Source organism: Centroberyx gerrardi, chromosome 19 (assembly GCF_048128805.1).
Source record: "Centroberyx gerrardi isolate f3 chromosome 19, fCenGer3.hap1.cur.20231027, whole genome shotgun sequence".
Taxonomy (NCBI): Eukaryota; Metazoa; Chordata; class Actinopteri; order Beryciformes; family Berycidae; genus Centroberyx; species Centroberyx gerrardi.
In genome coordinates, this window is record NC_136015.1 from 18882689 (window position 1) to 18900778 (window position 18090).

Here is an 18090-nt window from a genome sequence, read left to right on the forward strand (position 1 = left end):
CTTTAAACCAAGGGATTAAAATCTTAAAATTCCCCAGTGGATCATCAAAACTCCTTTAAGCAAATTTTTTGTATAATTAGTTCATGCTTCCCTGCCTGTGTAAGAAAACATCATCAAGCTTTAAAACCTCAAAGCTTTAAGACCCAAATTGCCTTTTTTTTTTTTATACACGACTCGGACTACGGAAACAACTTCAAAAACAACTGTTGAGATAATGAAGGAGATGGAGATTTAGCCTGGAGAAAAACGAGCACAAGATCCATACATTGTAGTCGTCCCTCCGCAGTGTTTAGACATGATTTACCTCATCCATACGTATCCGTGAGTGCTGAAACCTCGACTCCCAAGAAGCACTCAGCTGGGCTCACCTCCCCCACAGGGACCAATTACACTCACGCTGGGCCATGTTTGCGGGGGAGGAAACCATGCTCATTCTCTCTCGCTCTTCTTCCGTCTTTGACCGGTCAAAACTTAAATCCAGTAAAGGGCGCTCAACAAATGAACGGTTCCTCTGACTTATTATCCTTCCAGGTAGCACAGGAGACAAAGAGCTCTGACATGAACTGGCCTCACAGCTGACAGGGTTACCAGTGTCTGACCTGAGGCCTGTGGTTAATCTCTCCTGACAGATCCCCTGTCATCAGACTACGGAATTGCCTAGCATGCAATAATAATTACTACCTATGTCCATAATTTAATTCAGAAAAAAAAGTTTATAGTCATTCCTCACTATGCTGGCTCCATTACAGATACATACAAGCCACCAGGTACAGATAATTCACAAAATACAGCAGAGGCAGAGGCGTATAGTGGCTAACATCATGACAGGCTAACATACAGTAGGTGCAAAATATATGTTTAGATTTGGGCCTTTGGAAAGGAATCTGGGAGATGACTGCACACACACGCTTGCATATTACTGTGTCTTTCTTTGGTGTAGCCCTGCATCTTCATGTGTATTCGTGCTTCTGTAGTTCTAGTAAAAGTAAAAAAGAGTTTTTGCATTTTGTGTTGGTTTTTATTCGATGAGAACTTTTGATGTGTTGTTCTGTGCTCTGTAATGTTTTTTTTTTTTCTGTTTTTTTTTAAGTCTTCTTCGCCAGGACTCACTTCGAAGAGGTGTTAATTTTACTGTAATGTAGTAACAAAGTTCAAATTAAAAGAAGAGTAACTTCTTCATTTTATACATCATTTTGTGGGGTGTGTTGTGGTTTAATATATATCTCAGCAGAGATAAACACACACAGCCTACTGTAGCTCATTCAGGAAGCTAAATCATATTGATTTTTTTGTTTCAAGACTAACTTTAATATAACCTTGCTTCTGCCTTCTCTACCAATTATCTCTCTTTTAATATCTATAAACTCCTTGCTCCCAGTGTGTTGCACATAGAATAACCTCAGAAGTAAAGTGAGCACACTGAGCAATTTGCTTGCTTCAAAGACATCTCACTGTTTGTTCTATCTAGGGCTGGAGTTGGGACTGAGGCTGGGGGTAATGTGTTGGTCTGCGTGTAAGACTCATTTGGGAACGAGAGCTAAAGCTTTGTTTTTTTTTTTTGTTTTTTTTCATAAGTATTTTTATTGGAAAACATGATATCGAAAACAATACCGTAGCAGCCGTCATAGAAACATGTGATCCATTTTCTTTTTTCCTTTTTTTGGACAGAGTAAAGAAACAACAAGACAAAAACAAACAAAAAGAAAAAATAAATAAAAACCCTCCCACTAATGAACCAAAAAATAATTAAAATAGAGTAAAATAAAATAAGATTAACACATATACAATTGCTTGATGCTCATCACACACTGCTCCACTGCACAATGGATTATACTGTATATACAGACTTATCAATCACAATCCAGGGAAGTGAGTGAATTGATATAAGTAAGTACAGAATTCCATCTCTTATGGAAATTGTCAGTTGAGCCTCTTAAGGTGTATTTCACTTTTTCTAAATGAAGAAAAGACATCAAATCTTCCAACCAGGAAGATGCAGAGGGTGGGTTTGGACATTTCCACTGAAGTAATATGTGTCTACGGGCTATAAGCGAAGCAAAGGCTATGATAAAGCCAGCTTTGTTTAGGAGGCTGGGCTGGAACTGGTGCTTTGGACTGGGTCTGATGCAGTCCAGTGTCGGGTCTACTTGCTATGCTGCTGCTGCTGCTGTACTGTGTTTGGGTCAGTGAGGTGCTACGTGTCCACCCCAGTCGGAGTCGGGCCCAGGCTTAGCCTCCAGCCATGAGCTCTTATGAGGCCTGACAGCCTGTTTACCTTGGACGCCATTTCCTTGACGTTTCTGCATGGTTTGGCGCTGACTAACAGTTGATGGCCGACAGCTTTATTGAATTAGCTCTGCAGCTACAAAGAGAGAGAGAAAGAAAAAGAGACAAAGGGAGAGATGGAAATAGAGCAAGAGAGTGAAAGAGAGAGAGAGAGAAAGATACTCAATCAGCCTCAAAAAACATCCACCTATACCCTTGGCTGAGAGCACCTTAAATTTATGTTCTCTCCCCTGACATAAACACACACTGACCCTTTAAGTTAACCCCAACACAAACACAAACACAGCAGCAGCCATTCCAGAGCGTATAAATCCTGGTTGCACTTTGACACAAACTGTAGGCTACACAGGCAAACACATGCAAGGCAACTGGACGGAGAGGGGAACAGATACATTGGGTAATATTTGTTACTGAAACAGCTTCAGTAGAGAGACGGCTTCTCCTATTGGTTCTCTGCTTCCCCACCCCCACCCCCCTGTATGGTTCCTATCCTGGTGGGATGTCTTGTACAAACTGCCTCTGGGCAAATATCACATACCGTATTGGAACATAGTGACCCTATTCCTTAGAAAGAGTAGAAAGAGGAGTATTCACTTAAAACAACATTGCAAGAACCAGGGATAGTTTTATCCTGTCCCCATGATGCACCTCCCCCAGGTCATACATGAGAACAGACAAGAGCACGCACGCACGTGAGCACAGTGACTTTCACACACAAAGACACACACACACACACACACACTTTGCGTTATGCACTAATGCATGCATGCTCCCCTCATCCTTTCTGTTGTCTTCAAAGGGAACATCACAAGGTGGTTTCTTCACACATGTAGGTCTTTCTGGCCTATTATTCCCCCTTTAAGCATGAATAACCCCATTCTGATGAGGCGGCCTGTAAAATCACATGGACTAATACGAATCAAATGTCATAAAAGAGCAGAAATGTTACGCTGAGAGGAGAATCAATGAAAAAGCTTTTCTGAATGTATAAGTCGCGGAGGCGGCCTATGGTGAATTTGGATTGAATTGAAAAGCCCGACCCACACTTAATTGTCACTCTTCTTATACACTTTAAATATATTTGTTTATCTCAAGGAAAAGGCATAAAAAACAAAAAGCAAACATAAAAAGGTTACTTTTTTTTCTTGATGAGCAGCATGGGCTCTTAGTTCTGCACTTGAGGGGGGTAATTACGTTGTCTTTATCAAGACATTAGGAGAACACATGCATTGAAACACATGCATTACTGAGAATGACGTTGGCCCCCTCTCTGAGTGTTTTGTTGGTGTGTGTGTGTCAGCATCACTGGCTTCCTGTTCCACTCTGTGCCTCCACTCAAGATGTGCGACTACCCGGCAATCCTGTGCTAGATTAATCCCCGCCGTTATTCTAATCTCCCTCTGTACCGGGGCCAGATTAGGGCACTAAAATGATATGGTGGAGCACATAACCACATAAAGATTACTCATCACCACACTGATAATCCCCTCAGAACTTAAGTAACAGTAAGAGAGCAGATACACTGTACAGTAGTCCTACATCTTACATTTTATAGTTGTGTGTTCTATATATAAACATAGAGATATCCCTTTTGAGCTTTGTTGAAACATATAGGATAGCTATAGTCATAAAGGCTTACCCTGGAACAATGAACACAATGAGCAATTGTTTGAAGACATTAAAAAAAAAAAGAATAGTTAACGGATCATAAAGCAAAGCAGTACTGTGGCATCTGCTCTCAACTTTCTATATAAAAACACTTGGAAATAAGTTTCCCAGGAGAAATATTTGCAAAGGAACGAAAAGAAAAGAACATAATCATGTGTAGGCGCAGTAACAAATAGTCGATAATAATACTGGTATTACATTGTATTTGTAGAAAATATTTGCCAGATACTTCACAGATGCTTAAGCAATAAATCTGAGTGATAAAACAATGTGACATTTACAGAAACATTTTTAAATAAGACGACACAAGCAGATGGATATTAGGCCACAATGTTTATTCAGTAGTGTTGTTTCAACTTATAGGTACAATACTGTCAGCTTTTGTAAGACTAAAAAAAAGTTACCATTACAGTCATCCGTGCTCACAGAATGCCAGTCAAGTCGTTTCCACCCCTCCTTTGTGTACGCACCCGCCTCATGCTCGCCTAGAGCAAGTACATTTCCAAATGGTAGGCACTTTGAAGGTTTAAAACATTTGTGAATATACATTTATATATATAATATATCTTTTCATACACTAATAAGCAATCGGACTCAATGGTCAGGTCTCTAATGGAAAGAAAAAGCTAAGAACAGAAAAAAAGAGAACGAAAAAACAACAACATGATGTGGCCATGGTGGGGGTGGGGATGAGACGACGGTGGGAGTAAAAATACTGTGAGTCTTTGGGTTTTTTGCGTATGCAGTTCAGTACCTTAGATCGTACGACAAGAGCGTGACAGGAAGGGTGAGAGAGATGAGGCGGGAAAAGAGGCGATGAGTCGAGGGAAAAGACCCGCCGAGAGACGGAGGGGAGAGAGGCGGAGGATGAGCGGATGGAGAGGAAGGGGGGGGGGTTGAAGAATGAACGGCCTCATGTGGGTGGTGTTAGGAGTTTAGACGATGTGACAGCACCTATCTACTTCACATTACTGTACAGCTGAAAAAAGGCAACTTCACAACCTGCCCGGACATGACGCATGTCTCTCTTTAGAGCAAGTTTATGCAGAGTTGACAAACATTAAAATAAGGAGAAGGTGACAGACGACAACAGCTCTTAATGTGATCATACGCAATGAAGCTAAGTCACGCGCACATCAGGTGCCGGGCTGAAATAGAATCCAAAGAAACGGTAAGTAGAGCCCGCACTCTGCTCACATGGTACCTTTATTGTTCCTCAAGTTAGTCCTCTTAATGTGATCACACCCTTCGCTTTCACTCGATGTCAAAACGCCATCTGCGTGGCTATTCTGCAGCAGCCATTTTGCGGCCTTTCGTTCAGTTCAATTCAACTGGGGATGCAGAATGGCACGAGTCAAAACAACCCCTTGTGTAGGTTTAAAACCTGGTAAACAACCTAATCTCGCAACGGCTTCTTCTCAGCGCGGCAAAGCAACGTACCATCTGCAAAACTACAAGCCGGTAAAACAAATCGACGTGAAGCTCCTTTGAAATGCATGAATTGACCACTAAAACGTGAAACAGTTGAACGGACTTCAAAGTTAGCGTCTTGCCAAAGACTATTCTCACTCAAAGTCTCCATGAAATGAACTCCCATTACTTTGACTTCCTGGAAAACAGAGTATCTTTCATAGTGACCTCATGCTGCACTAGCAGGCGTAAATATAAACGTCTAACCAATAAAATCAACAGATTTTTGACTAATCCCGCCCCTCCGCACCGCTCCCATCAAATAAAATCACCTTTCTCTCCCTGACTCCATTGGTTTAGACTTTTGAATAATCCCTCACTGTATTATGTCCCGCCCACACATCCTGTTTCAATAGGAAATGCATCAAATCAAGGAAGTAAAGATGCCATTTAATGGGGTCTTTAACACTGCAGTCTTTCATATACTGTGTAGCCTTATTCATGAATAGGGAATCCCTCTGAGAGAAACTAGGTTTCTAGAAGGGAGTCCTGGTGCGGTTCGCTGCAGAGCCATGTGCTCTACAAGTGGGGAGTCTGTCCTGGGCCGGTGTGTTTGTGTCCAGGCAGCAGCGCATAGCAGTGGCAGGCCTTCACTGAGCAGATCTTTGGGCCTAAAGCTTCAACACTGGGACACAGACAATAACACCAGGCACTGGGCTGGATGGCTCGCTCACAAGCTGCCCGGGTGAGTGAGAAAAAGAGGAGGGGATCGACAGCTCGACTGGCCGCGCTCCAATCTGATTAAAAAGAAGGTGGGAGCGAGGGAGGATGGGGTAAACAGAGAGAGAGAGAGTGGGGGAGAAGGGTGAAAGGGTGCTAGAAGAGTGTGGGGGCGGTCAGAGTAAACTAGAGGGACACATCGGGGGGTTGGCAGAGAGCCAAAGAGAAGAAACTTCACCCCAAAACACTACATACACCCGGAGCTGCACGACACCAGTGGGGAAGCAATGCAGTGGATGTGCAATATGAAATCAAATGCAATTAAATAGAAAAAACAACAGAAAAACATTCCACAAGTCCTACTAGAGTAGAAGCGAGTCTTGTGATTTTTCTCGAGCCCTGACACATTTTTTTTTAGCTTCTTAAGACCAATTCCTGGGTATGAAAATAATATGCTGTCGAAAAGAAATGCTGTTTTTATATCACCAAGGGCTACACTGAAAAGAAAACAAACAAATAAACAAGACATAATGAAATGCTCACGTTTGACTAAAAACTGATGTGAGAGCAAAAAATAAACATTGTAACCTGAAGGGAGAACATTTACATTGACCGTTAACAGCGTTAATATGAAGACCAAAGAGCTTCATCAAAACTACAAAGGCATTTTTTTTTTTTAAACATCAGAGAAAAGATAAATTAATGAAATACACCTTTAGAGATCAACATCAGACATGCTAGGACAAAATAAAAAGAAAAAAAAATGAAAGTAGGATTGATACAGAATAATTATATTCAATTATTTCCACTTTTAAAATTTTTCTTTACAAATAACATACTGCTACAGTTAAAAAGTAGTCAGCGACTAAAAACAGCTCCTTTGACAGAAGACAGATGCGATCGGTTTCCTCGCCTTTACAGATCCTGTTTTTGTTGTTTATTTTTTCAGCCTTTCAAATAATACACAAAATGTTTAAATACACTGAGATTTGCCATAAAATGAGCAATGCTTGGCTTTCATTTAAAAAAAAGAAGAAAGAAAAGGTCTTAATTACAATACTCTATGCAAAAGCTTTCCTTTATGCTATTTTTCCTCAATCAGCTTTATAACTTTTTGTTGTTGTTGTTGTTTCTTGGTGTATTTGAACAGGTTTGTTGTTGTTTGTTGTTGTGACTGCATTTTTCGACAGCCACTCGCGATTTGTCAATCTGGTGATGGGAGGGCGGGGGTTTTTTATGCGTAAAACTCCTTGGTTGGGGCCTTCTGATAGGCTGCGCCGGAGGGTTTCCTCTCTCCCAGGTCGTAGCTGCCCTCGTCCTTCTTCCTCATGCGGTAGACCAGGAGGAGGATGAGGAAGATGGCAAACAGGAAGCCGATCACTCCACCTGCGATAACAGCTGAGGGAGAGAGAGAGAGGGAGAGAGAGAGAGAGAAGGTAATTATCAATTTTAAGAATGCCAAGTCAATATCTATGTCCTTGTAGAGAACAATCTTCCCAAGTTGTCTTGAAGAGGATGAATGTCTCAAGAACGCGAGCTCAGAGAAGCATTGTTACAGTTTGAGATGGGCACAATCAATGAAGTCCATTTTACCAGCTGTTTCTACAGACTATATAGACTATAGCACTGCTTGGGCGTGATGCGTCATCCTCGCAATAAATCTTAGGGCTTCCCATTCGTTCTCGACGGCCAAGTCACCTTCCGATGCATCCTCGGTTGGCAAGCAACCGGGATCTTTATCTGTCCTCTGTCCTCTGCGTTCTTTTGTTTTAGAATCATATTTCAGCCGTTGGATATTACGTCAAAAGTGCCATGGAGGACACAATATACAAGAACACGTATTGAGAAAGACCCAGAGAGAGACAGAGTGGTTGGAGGTTAAACTTTCTGCAGAGGACACAGTGTAAACCAACAGTTCAACAGTGGGCTAACACCGAGGGAAATCTGAATGGCTGTATTAAGAAATACCTCCGTCCCGACGGCCCCGAGATCGGCCCCGCTTCTCCTTACTAATACTCCTAACTCGCTCCATGGGCTTACTTCACTTTCCCTCCCAATTACGCCTGTATGAGGTTCTTTATAGCTTCCTAATCTGTTTAGGGTCTCTCATGGTGCAACAACCTGCCCTCTGCTCCACTTTAGGTTTCTACACGTTGACTGGCCCCACGGGTAAAGAACGAACGTGGCTCGGATCCAGCTGCCGAGCTCCAGGAACCAGCACCGCAGTGCAGAGTGCATAAATGCAAATTAGATTATGGGCAATTATTGTTATAGAAGTCATAAGGGAGATGGGGAGGAATGGGTACAAATCTAGAGGACGGGTAAAGGGAACGCGGAGGAGAAAGAGGAGAAGGAGAAAGAGGCGGAGGTGACCGAGGTATGTTTCAACTTTCAGGGCCTCATCTAAAGGATTTACACTGGTAATCCTCCACATTCCATGTAAGGGACGCGGTCTCAGCAAATGGTCTTAATTCAAAACAACTGAGAAAGACTTGGTGAGACTCGCAGACAGTTGGAGAAAGTTTTCAAGACTTTGCCCAGACAAATCTTGTACAGGCTACTTTATGTACCATATGCAAGATCTACAATGAGAAAAAACTGTACAAGTTATCACTCTCCAAGAACAATAAGCAAAAGGTTAAGTAAAAGTCCATCAACGGGACAGAGATGTGAGAGGAGCTCTCGTCTAAGGGAGGGCATCCTGATTTGTCCTTGTTTATGTTGTTTTTGCAGACTGCCAACACCAGATGGATATCGCAACAAAGTAAAAGTGAAGTGCCAATCAATGTTTGTCTCAGACGTGCGGGGTGAGAGAAACGGCATGAGAGAACACAGCGATTCTGAGTCAGATAATTTCCCATCCACCCTCTTTCATGTATTAGAAGTGAACAACACACACTTGGAACGCCCACTTTGCTGTGAACTCTACAAGGTCCCACAGAGGGATGCAGACTGAGTTTATTAAAAGTAATTACTTTGAGAAGTGCATGGGGGGGAGACATTGGGGAGAATATTACCTAGCTTTCCAAACACTGAGCTGTTTACCAGAAATATGCTGACACGTTGTAAACTACAGGAATTCGAGACACATTAGAGGATAAACAAAGTAACTACATCATTCACAAAAAGCATCAAAGAATTTACTGGTGCAGCATCAAACTGGAGAGGCTACTTTCATTGTGAGCCTAACATTCAGAATACTACAAAGAGGGTGCAACGAAATAGTGAGATAACCCTGACAATATCTGTACTCGGCTTCACAGAAAACACCTGAGCATTGCTTCTGGCAGTGAAGCTGCTGTAACATCCAACCAGTGTTTAAATAATAAAACAACCTCAGTCAGAACGCAAACTGAAATCCAATTAATTTGCAATCGACTGGGCTGGGTCAACAAAAAAAAAGTGTTAACAGAGATCCACCTTTGGCGAGAAACCTTATGAACCAGTAATACAATTTGCCTCTGGTAATGACTGCAACAAGAGTTTAAGAATAACTGACACATTGACATGGCCTGTGTGTGTGTGTGTGTGTGTGTGTGTGTGTGTGTGTGTGTGTTCAGCCCCTGTGTACCCAAGCATCTGTCCTAGGACGGGACAGTTTGGTGTCTGTTGTTGTGGTTTCATTGCGGTACATACCTGCCAACACCTCTGTCCTCTGGAAGAGGTTTTCGGAGCGAACCTCGATGGGTTCCTGGGGCGAGCCGGGGGCACTGGTGGTACTGGTCATCTGGTTCCTCTGCATGTCCTCTGTAGCTGGCACCGGGGCCTGGGAGGGGAAATGGTAGAGATGGAGAAGGAAGAAAGATAGCGGGGTGAAGATGTGGAGCGGGAGGATCGAGGAGGGAAGGCAAGAGAAGCAGAGAGAGAGAGAGAAATAGATCAAGGAAATTGGATGTTGTTTATCGGCAGGCACATAACTACATTTCACTTCCCGTCTTCCATTACTCCTTGTCTGTGAGTTTAGAAGAGCTGCTCACATTAAGGCATATTGGCATGAACCTTAACTCTTCCCTGGTGTGACTGTAAATGTTGAGGGAGAAAGGGAGGCTTCAGCTAGAGGAAAGGAGGAAGGGGACCAAAATGGAACCTAGCCAGGGAAACCTATGGGTTGTCCAAGGGGCTGGCCAGAGAACAAAATGGAACTGGTCCAGATTGCCCAATGATTAGTCCAAGGAGCTAGTAAGGTAGGCAATGGAGCAGAGCCAGTGACCTCAAGGTCTGGCTGGGAGTCTAGGAAAGGAAGCAAACTATCTGGAATGGATCTGAGCCCATGTATCTTATGTTTTTTTCCAATAGACTAGAGAAGGGTGCAAAGCACCAAAATGGAACTGGGCCAGTGCGTTTGGCCAAGGGAGTAGTGACAGAGGCAAGAGGGGGGAAAAAATGGAACAGGCCCAGAGAGTCTTATGGCTTGGCTTAGGGGGTTGAGACCTTGACTACTAATCCCAACCAGATGTAGTACCCAGTACAGTACAGCAAGTAGTGCAATGCAGAAGTGAGATCTGAGATGGTTCCAGAATATGTGATTATGACCGAGAGAGATGTAATCCTCCATAATTTGCAATGGAGCAGAAACATAGAGAACTGACATGAGCACTTGATCTCTATCCTGAAAGCCACCTCAGGCCTGCCGGTATTACAGGGGATTTGATAACATGCTGGGTCAGCTAAAGACATACTGTGGGACTGTGTCACTCTCTGTCGAATCAGGATGCTTACAGATGACTTGCGTAATATCATAATATCATAATGTTCCAGCTCAGGCTTGGGTACATTGCCTAAAATCTGGTATCAGCAACACTGTACCAAGAAATTTACAGCTCAAGAAAATGTATTTGCAGATTATAATTTTGACTTTAAAATGCATTTTTAAGTAGTTTGTGTATTTAGTATGCTTTACAAATCATGATGGACTGAGCGTATCCAGCAGTGTTTTGTGGTTAATTTGATGTGTCTCCTCCTGGCTCAAATACTCAAACATGTCAAAGAGCCATGCCGTTGCTCTGGGCAGCATATTTCATCATCGCGATGCACCGGGCCAGCCGACTTTTTCCTCAAACAACTTAATAAGCCGGCTGTAAAAATGTTTGCAATCTCAGGAAAGTATTTCCGTAGCACCGAAAATAGTCCCCGCCGTAATGAAGACTTTGTTCCCATTTGAATTTGATTTGGTAATAACTACAACAGCCTGACTTTTCGTGGTAATAGTTAGCGATTTTTAAAATTGAAACTATGTCTTTGTGAGCTGTATTTCAAGGTTTTTAGCTTACAATTGGAGCCAATGCCTTCTGGGTTGACGGCTAAAAACGGTACGTGGGAAGTCAGAAAGTAACGGGAGTAGAGCAAACGCATTGTTGATTTTGTTATTTTCGTAGGATTTGTTGACGGTAAGAAATGCATTAAAAAACACCGGCCTTATCCTTTAAGTTAAACATAAAAATCACCAAAATTGGAGGTTTTCACATGACAACAGCAATATGCTAATAATTCTCACCTTGTATTTTAATCTGGTTGGAGCACCAAATGGGTTGAGTCTAATGCGTCAGGGCAATTCAGCAGTGTTAGATAAATTGTGAAATACAACTACAATTTGACTTTCAAATAGTCTAAACTCATTATTGTCTCACTCACTATTGTCCCATGTGGCAAACCTCACCCATCTGGGAATCCAAGCAGGTTAAAACAACAAACACACCCTGGTCTGGCCTCCTGCTAATGCATTTACATCAGGGTAATCTCATTTTGCTGTTCTCACCTCTGTTCTGAGTGGTTTCCTGGGTGTGTTGTCCCTGGCCGTGTCTCTGACCGTGGCTGTCTCCACTCTGGGGGTGAAGTCTTTGGTGGAGTCCTGGGTGGGTTCTGTTGCTTTGGGCTCGATGTAGACCATACTGACAGTCATGGTCTCCTCCACCACCTCTTCGCCTCCGCCTGGCAGAGAGAGAGTGAAAGCCACAAGGTAAATACATTACTGACACGTAAAAATAATAAAAACCCAACCAGGATCAATCACTGTATTTAAAGTGTTTGAAAACGTGTTACCACTAGATTTAATAAATCTAGTATTACATTTATGGGTAAATAAAATATGGTAAAAGCCATTGGCTAAGTACTTTACTGCTCATAAAAATGCTATCAGTCAAACTAATTTTATTGCATTGGCAAATCTAGAATTATGTTGATTATATTCTATGGTGTGTGTATAGGTAAAATATGGATATGTGTGTTATTTTATAGCCATAGAGTCAGGTGGTTTATCTTACTTAACTTTGCCCTGGGTAGATTTAATTATAACAGATTATTTATAGTTTGAATCTTCTATAGAATACAGAGTGGCAGAGTAGAGTAATAGGGTGTATATACAGTATTGGAAGGTCTATTGCTCACAGTCCTGTCTCTTTTTACCTTACCTGACCCTCCCTCACTGCAGTTATACAAGTCTCTCAGAAAGAGGAGTTACTCATTTTGACCCAGGAATGCTCTCTTTGTGGAGGTGCTTAAAGTGGAGCAGAGCAGCTAATAAAAAAGACATGTAAAATCTGCACACATGCCCGTGGCAGTTCGGGTGACAAGGCAATCTAAATTCAAATCGAGAGAAAGAGAGAGAGCGAGAGAGAGACAGAGAGAGAGAGAGAGAGAGAGAGAGAGAGAGAGAGAGAGAGACGGCTCACGCATATACCGTACACTACCGGTGAAGGAAGAAAAACACGAAAAAGTAAAACTTAGTAAAACTTACCTGGAGCAGACTTGAAGTTATCATCATGCCTCAGGGAAATAGCCTGCTGACCCTGTGTGTGTGTGTGTGTGTTTTCCTAAATGTGTGTTTGTCTTACCTGAGCCAGACCCTGAGTTGAAGTCATCATCGTCTTCAGGGTAGTAACCTCCTGAGCCTGTGTCATCCAGGTACAAGTCATCAGCCTGAGAGGAAGGCTTGGCTGCTTCTGCTATCTGCAAAACAACAAGACGACGCGGTTTTCAGAAACATTTCATTTTTATGACTTTGTTACACTGTATTATTTTCCGGAGTGGAACGAGATAGCAAGGTTTCCATTCTGCACCGCATAACAGCAACAAAGTGAAGACCTTGACTGCTCTTAGGAGCGCACATTCACTGTTTCAGCGTTCTGCAGGGGACAATTAAGACGTGAATCAGATAGTGGAGTTTGGAGCCGGCCAAGTTTTTATTCTACCTTTTAAATCATTAGTCTCTAAGGCTTTGCTTTGAGACCAGCACTTCAGTATGTGATTATTTCTTTTATTGGCAAACATAATATCCTCAAGGGTAGCGATTCAAAGCTCTATTAAATAGCAAACGTCATTAGTAAATTTGCCGATCTGATACCTCAGAGACCATTAACATAAGTACAGTCAAACCAGTCTGCATCACAACCTGTCTCTTGTATCATCTATAAAATATGAACCAATGCATGCAGAGATCTTTATGACGTTCATCTGAGTCTGTACACCTAAGAGATGGCTTGCATCAACAGATCACAACATGTTTCACCTCTGAGCTGTAACAACTTCCCCCCCAAAACAAAAGTCCCTGTTTTATGACTCAAATGGAGCGTGACAACACAGGTGACTGTCCAATCAGAGCGCCCGGCCCCTCCCACAGCATCGTTGTCCGGACGACAGGCCCGAGTAGTGGGAATGTTTGCGTTCCGGCTTAATGGAGTGATTGTGGTTGAAAAGACCACGGTTTAACAGTGCCTGTTTGTTTAAAAAGCGCCTTCTCGCGCGGTGTGTTCGCTGAGATTTTACCTCGAAATAAGATAAGCCGTTTTCGCTGTAAGTATCATAACGACTTCTCACAGAGCCGGTTGTATGTTGGACACCTGAACATTGCTGCCTTTATACCAGTAGATGGGTGTGTGCATGTGGTGCGAATAAGTGTTTATGTTTTGTGCTGTGTGTGTGTGTGTGTGTGTGTGTGTGTGTGAGAGAGTGAATGAGTGGAATAGCTAGGAAGGCATCCATGGCAACGCCTATTCAACCTCTATTCACCAATCTGTGGTCGGCTGTATTGCCCCTTCTATACTGATGGTCCTGCTTTAGAAAAAAGAACACAAAGGAAAGACCCCACAATATATCATCCCAGTGTGTGTGTGTGTGTGTTTGCCTGCTTGTGTGAGTGTGTGTGTGTGTGTGTGTGTGTTTGTGTGTTGCACCCATTTAGCTGGTTGCTACCGTTCCAGGCCTGCTCTGAGGCTGTTGTGCTGATAAACCTGAATGAAGTTGGATTAGAGGAAATAGTCCCATGGCTTGACAGGAAAGACCGGGAAGAAGCGCTTATTGTTGAATGCAAAGAATAGGAACGGCATGCTGGGAGAAAGCTGTAAGCAAATGGGCAATAACCCCCTGTTGCAGACGTCCTGTGTTTAGAAAGACAGAAAGCGAGAGAGCAGGAGAGAAAGAGAAAGAGGAGAGATGAATGAAAGTGTCCGTTTTAAGTTTGGGTTTGGATCTCACTGCAGGTCAGCGTTTCCAATAATGTTCAATATTCTAATGTGTAACTGAGTATGTTCAATAGCGCTTTTCACAGTCGTTGTGTGTGTGTTTGTGTGTTTGTGTGTGTGTGTGTGTGTGTGCAGAGTCATCAAAGAGAGGCCTGGCGCTCTCCATCACAAAGAAGCAGGGAGTATAGAGCGCACAGAGACAAAAAGAAAGACAGAAAGGCAAGATAAAACAGAACAATATCTCCATCCCTCCCTCCCTCCTTCTCTCTCAACTGGCCCTGACTTCTGGAAGAAAGGCCTTTCACCGCTGAGCTGGTTGATCAAAGGGAGAATTTGTTCAAAGCAACTTTATCTTAACCTTTCTTGCCTTCTTCTCCCCCACACACAAACCCCCACCCTCCTCCCCTCCTCCCCCCCTCCAACCGGCCGGCGAAACCGATTCACCGGTCCAGTCCACACGTCTCTACGCATTGGCGATATGAGCACAATGCACCAAAGGGAGGCACACCACAAATCAAACAACGGTGATGGGACCTAATGAGACAGAGGCCACACACACACATGCATGACTAGACATGTTTACAAATGTATGCAAGCATTCATTGATTCATTGATTATACATACACACACATGCGAGTGTGCAATTGAGCCCATAACACGGCGCCACACAGACATGCAAACGCACACAAGCGCAAGGGCAAATGTATACAGACACACACACACACACACACACACACACACACACACACCAGACCTAAAGTATCAACATCAAAGCTTTAATTCCTTTCGGACCTGTTTAACATAGATCTGAAGACATGAATATACAATGCAGATGCTTACACCGAACCTCAGACTTCTGAACTGACTTGTTAAATAAAAGTGCATGATGAACAATACACATGGTGATGCACAAGTATTTAACTGATTACATGCTATTGCTGGAATTTCACAGCTGATACAATTCTAATTCACAACATTTCAAATGCAAAATGCATTCAAATAGATTTTAGGAAAGAGTGGATGTGTCATGTTTTGACTTTATCATTATATTGCGGTCATTTTAATGTTTTAATAGTTTGAACAATGAGTTTGGATTAGCGAGGCTCTACTGTACAGAGAATAGTTGCTCTGTAACACCAAATCACTAAGATCTGAGGAGAGGAAGTGGTCTGTCTGACCTTGATAAACCTCACTGACTTTATCTGACACACACACACACACACACACACACACACACACACACACACGCTTGCAAGCGCACACAATAATAAACTTGATAAACTTGACTCTCCTTATCACTAACACACACACACGCATGTGCACAGACACACACACACCGAGATAAACTTTGCTCTCTTTATCATTCCTGTGACATTTACAGGTAAGCTTTCCTTCCAGCCCTTATCACACACTGGGTTGAGCCAGACATCAATCCACCGACCAGTATAACAGAGGAGTTACCGAAAACCAGTTAGTCTGCAGAAGTAGCCTTGCAGAAGTCCCACTTTTTACAAAGTTAATTCACTGTGGCATGGCTGCTCTAGCCTCAAGAAGAGTCATTATTTGGAAAATCCTGCAGTAGCACGCAGGGGAGATGCAGGATGGGAAGGGCTTGTCAAATGGATCCCATTGTAAATATCTAATTTAGCAACAGAGCATTTTTTTATTTTTGGTGTTGAAGAGCCAGTTCTAAATCCCATCTATTACACAACATAAACCCGCCGCCTCATCCCTCCTCATCAACGAAAACAAAAACCCTCTTCTTGCGATAGTCCTTTGTATTTCCTATCCCCTCATTCTCTAAATGTGAGAGCCAATTTTGTATTGCGGCTTTGCGAAACAGTGAAAGTGAAAGCTTCAAGCCCTCATTCAGTGTTGAAGCTGCACTAGTAAACCGTTTTTTTTATGGCAGCCTCCATTCAATATATAATCCAGCTGTTGTAGTGAAGGGCTCCATAAAAAGACTCGGTGACCTACTGTATCGCCATTCAGAATAACTGAATTCATTGGTGCAGTGGCAGTTGGCAAGGTGGGTATACTGTTGAGTAGAAGTGTGTATACTGTAATCACACTATCCTATATGCTCCCATCATAATGAGGCTAGTATACTCCAGGTTTGGGAAAAAGAGGTGGGTCTGCTCTATATACTGCATATAAACTAAACTCCACTGCTGGTTCAGATTTAAAGAAGCATACATAATTCATTAGTAACTTATGTTTTGTGACTATTGCACTGTTCTCGTTTTAACTGGTTTGCCTTCTCTTTAAACTGAAAACCACATTGCACATTGAGTACTGGAGGTTTACTATGCCTTACTATGGCAACCAGTATTAATAGTACATTTGTCGGGAATTCAATGCATAAAAGACACATTCAATCACACTCTGCGCTCTTCATAAATCAGGCTTAGCTCTCCACAAGGCCTACTGTGACGGATGTCATTCTTTGAACTCAAGTCGAACACCTTCCAGTGGGCTAAATAAAGGCCGTGCTTCAGAGCGAAGAGGCCTTGGGGCGCCGTAGTAGGAGGAGGAGACAAACAGTAATGCTGCTCTCAGGCCTAAGAGACACTCAGTGGTATATGCATATACTGTATATATACTGTATACACACACACACACACACACACAAAGGCACACATACTCAAAGCAAATGCACTGAAACACATTTGCACATAGAAACACAGAAACATATGCGAAAAGAAAAGGCCAGTATTAACACATACAACAGTACACACATACAGTATCGACACACACACACACACAGACACACACACAGAATACACGTAAATACTTATTTTCTCCCCTTGGTGTTAATGGCAGTATGTAGAGGTCTGTCGTCTCCAGGCATCTGACCTAACTAACACAGCCTGATGCCTGATTTCTTAAACATTCACAACACTTTGAACCTCTGGTGATTTTACGTCCTAGAACTATAATTTGCTGGTAATTGCTTAATTGATTAGACGTAACTGCTTAGTGGCTGGTATTGAACACGTTCTCCTGCATCATCAAAATGTGGTTCCAAGTACTAAACCCTGAATTGCAAGGTCCAGACTCTTCAATGTTCCATTTATTTTAGTTATGGCCTAGTCAGGACTATCCAACTCATATCCATCATTAGGGCGAATAATCAGAAGAAGCCTGTGCCGTTCGATGCGCGACCACACATGAAAACATATGGGCACGCACACACACACACACATGCTAAAAGACACACAGAGACAGCCTCATTTGGACACCTTAACAAGCGACACCTATCCTACAGAGCCTGACCAAGCTGATGGACAGTGGGAGGGTAGAAAGAATGAGACAGAATGAGAGAGAGAGCGAAAGCGAGAGAAAGAGGGGGAGGGGGGCTGCCATAATGAGGTGGTAGCTGGCGATATATGCCCTCTATTAGTTGAGAGAAGAGCTGCCGTTAACTGGCATCTCCGCTCGCTAATGAACTAACAAGCCAGCAGGAGGGCAGCTTCCACTGTCTGTCTGTCTGTCTGTCTGTCTGTCTGTCTGTGTGTCTGTCTGTCTGTCTGTAGGCCGGTCTGTCCGT

General features: G+C 42.8%; 1 protein-coding gene across 1 annotated transcript in view; it reads right to left on the minus strand.

Moving 5' to 3' along the window:
* Window positions 1–4272: 4272 nt before the first annotated feature.
* The window catches only part of sdc2 (syndecan 2), a 38694-nt gene continuing 24876 nt past the window's right edge, over window positions 4273–18090 (minus strand). Inside the window, exons 2-5 of the mRNA XM_071915368.2 lie at window positions 12915–13029; window positions 11840–12012; window positions 9721–9850; window positions 4273–7482 (exon numbers count right to left, since the gene is read on the minus strand). Of these exons, the coding sequence (XP_071771469.1) occupies window positions 7319–7482; window positions 9721–9850; window positions 11840–12012; window positions 12915–13029 (582 nt within the window). The 3' untranslated portion in view covers window positions 4273–7318. The remainder of the gene's footprint in view (window positions 7483–9720; window positions 9851–11839; window positions 12013–12914; window positions 13030–18090) is intronic.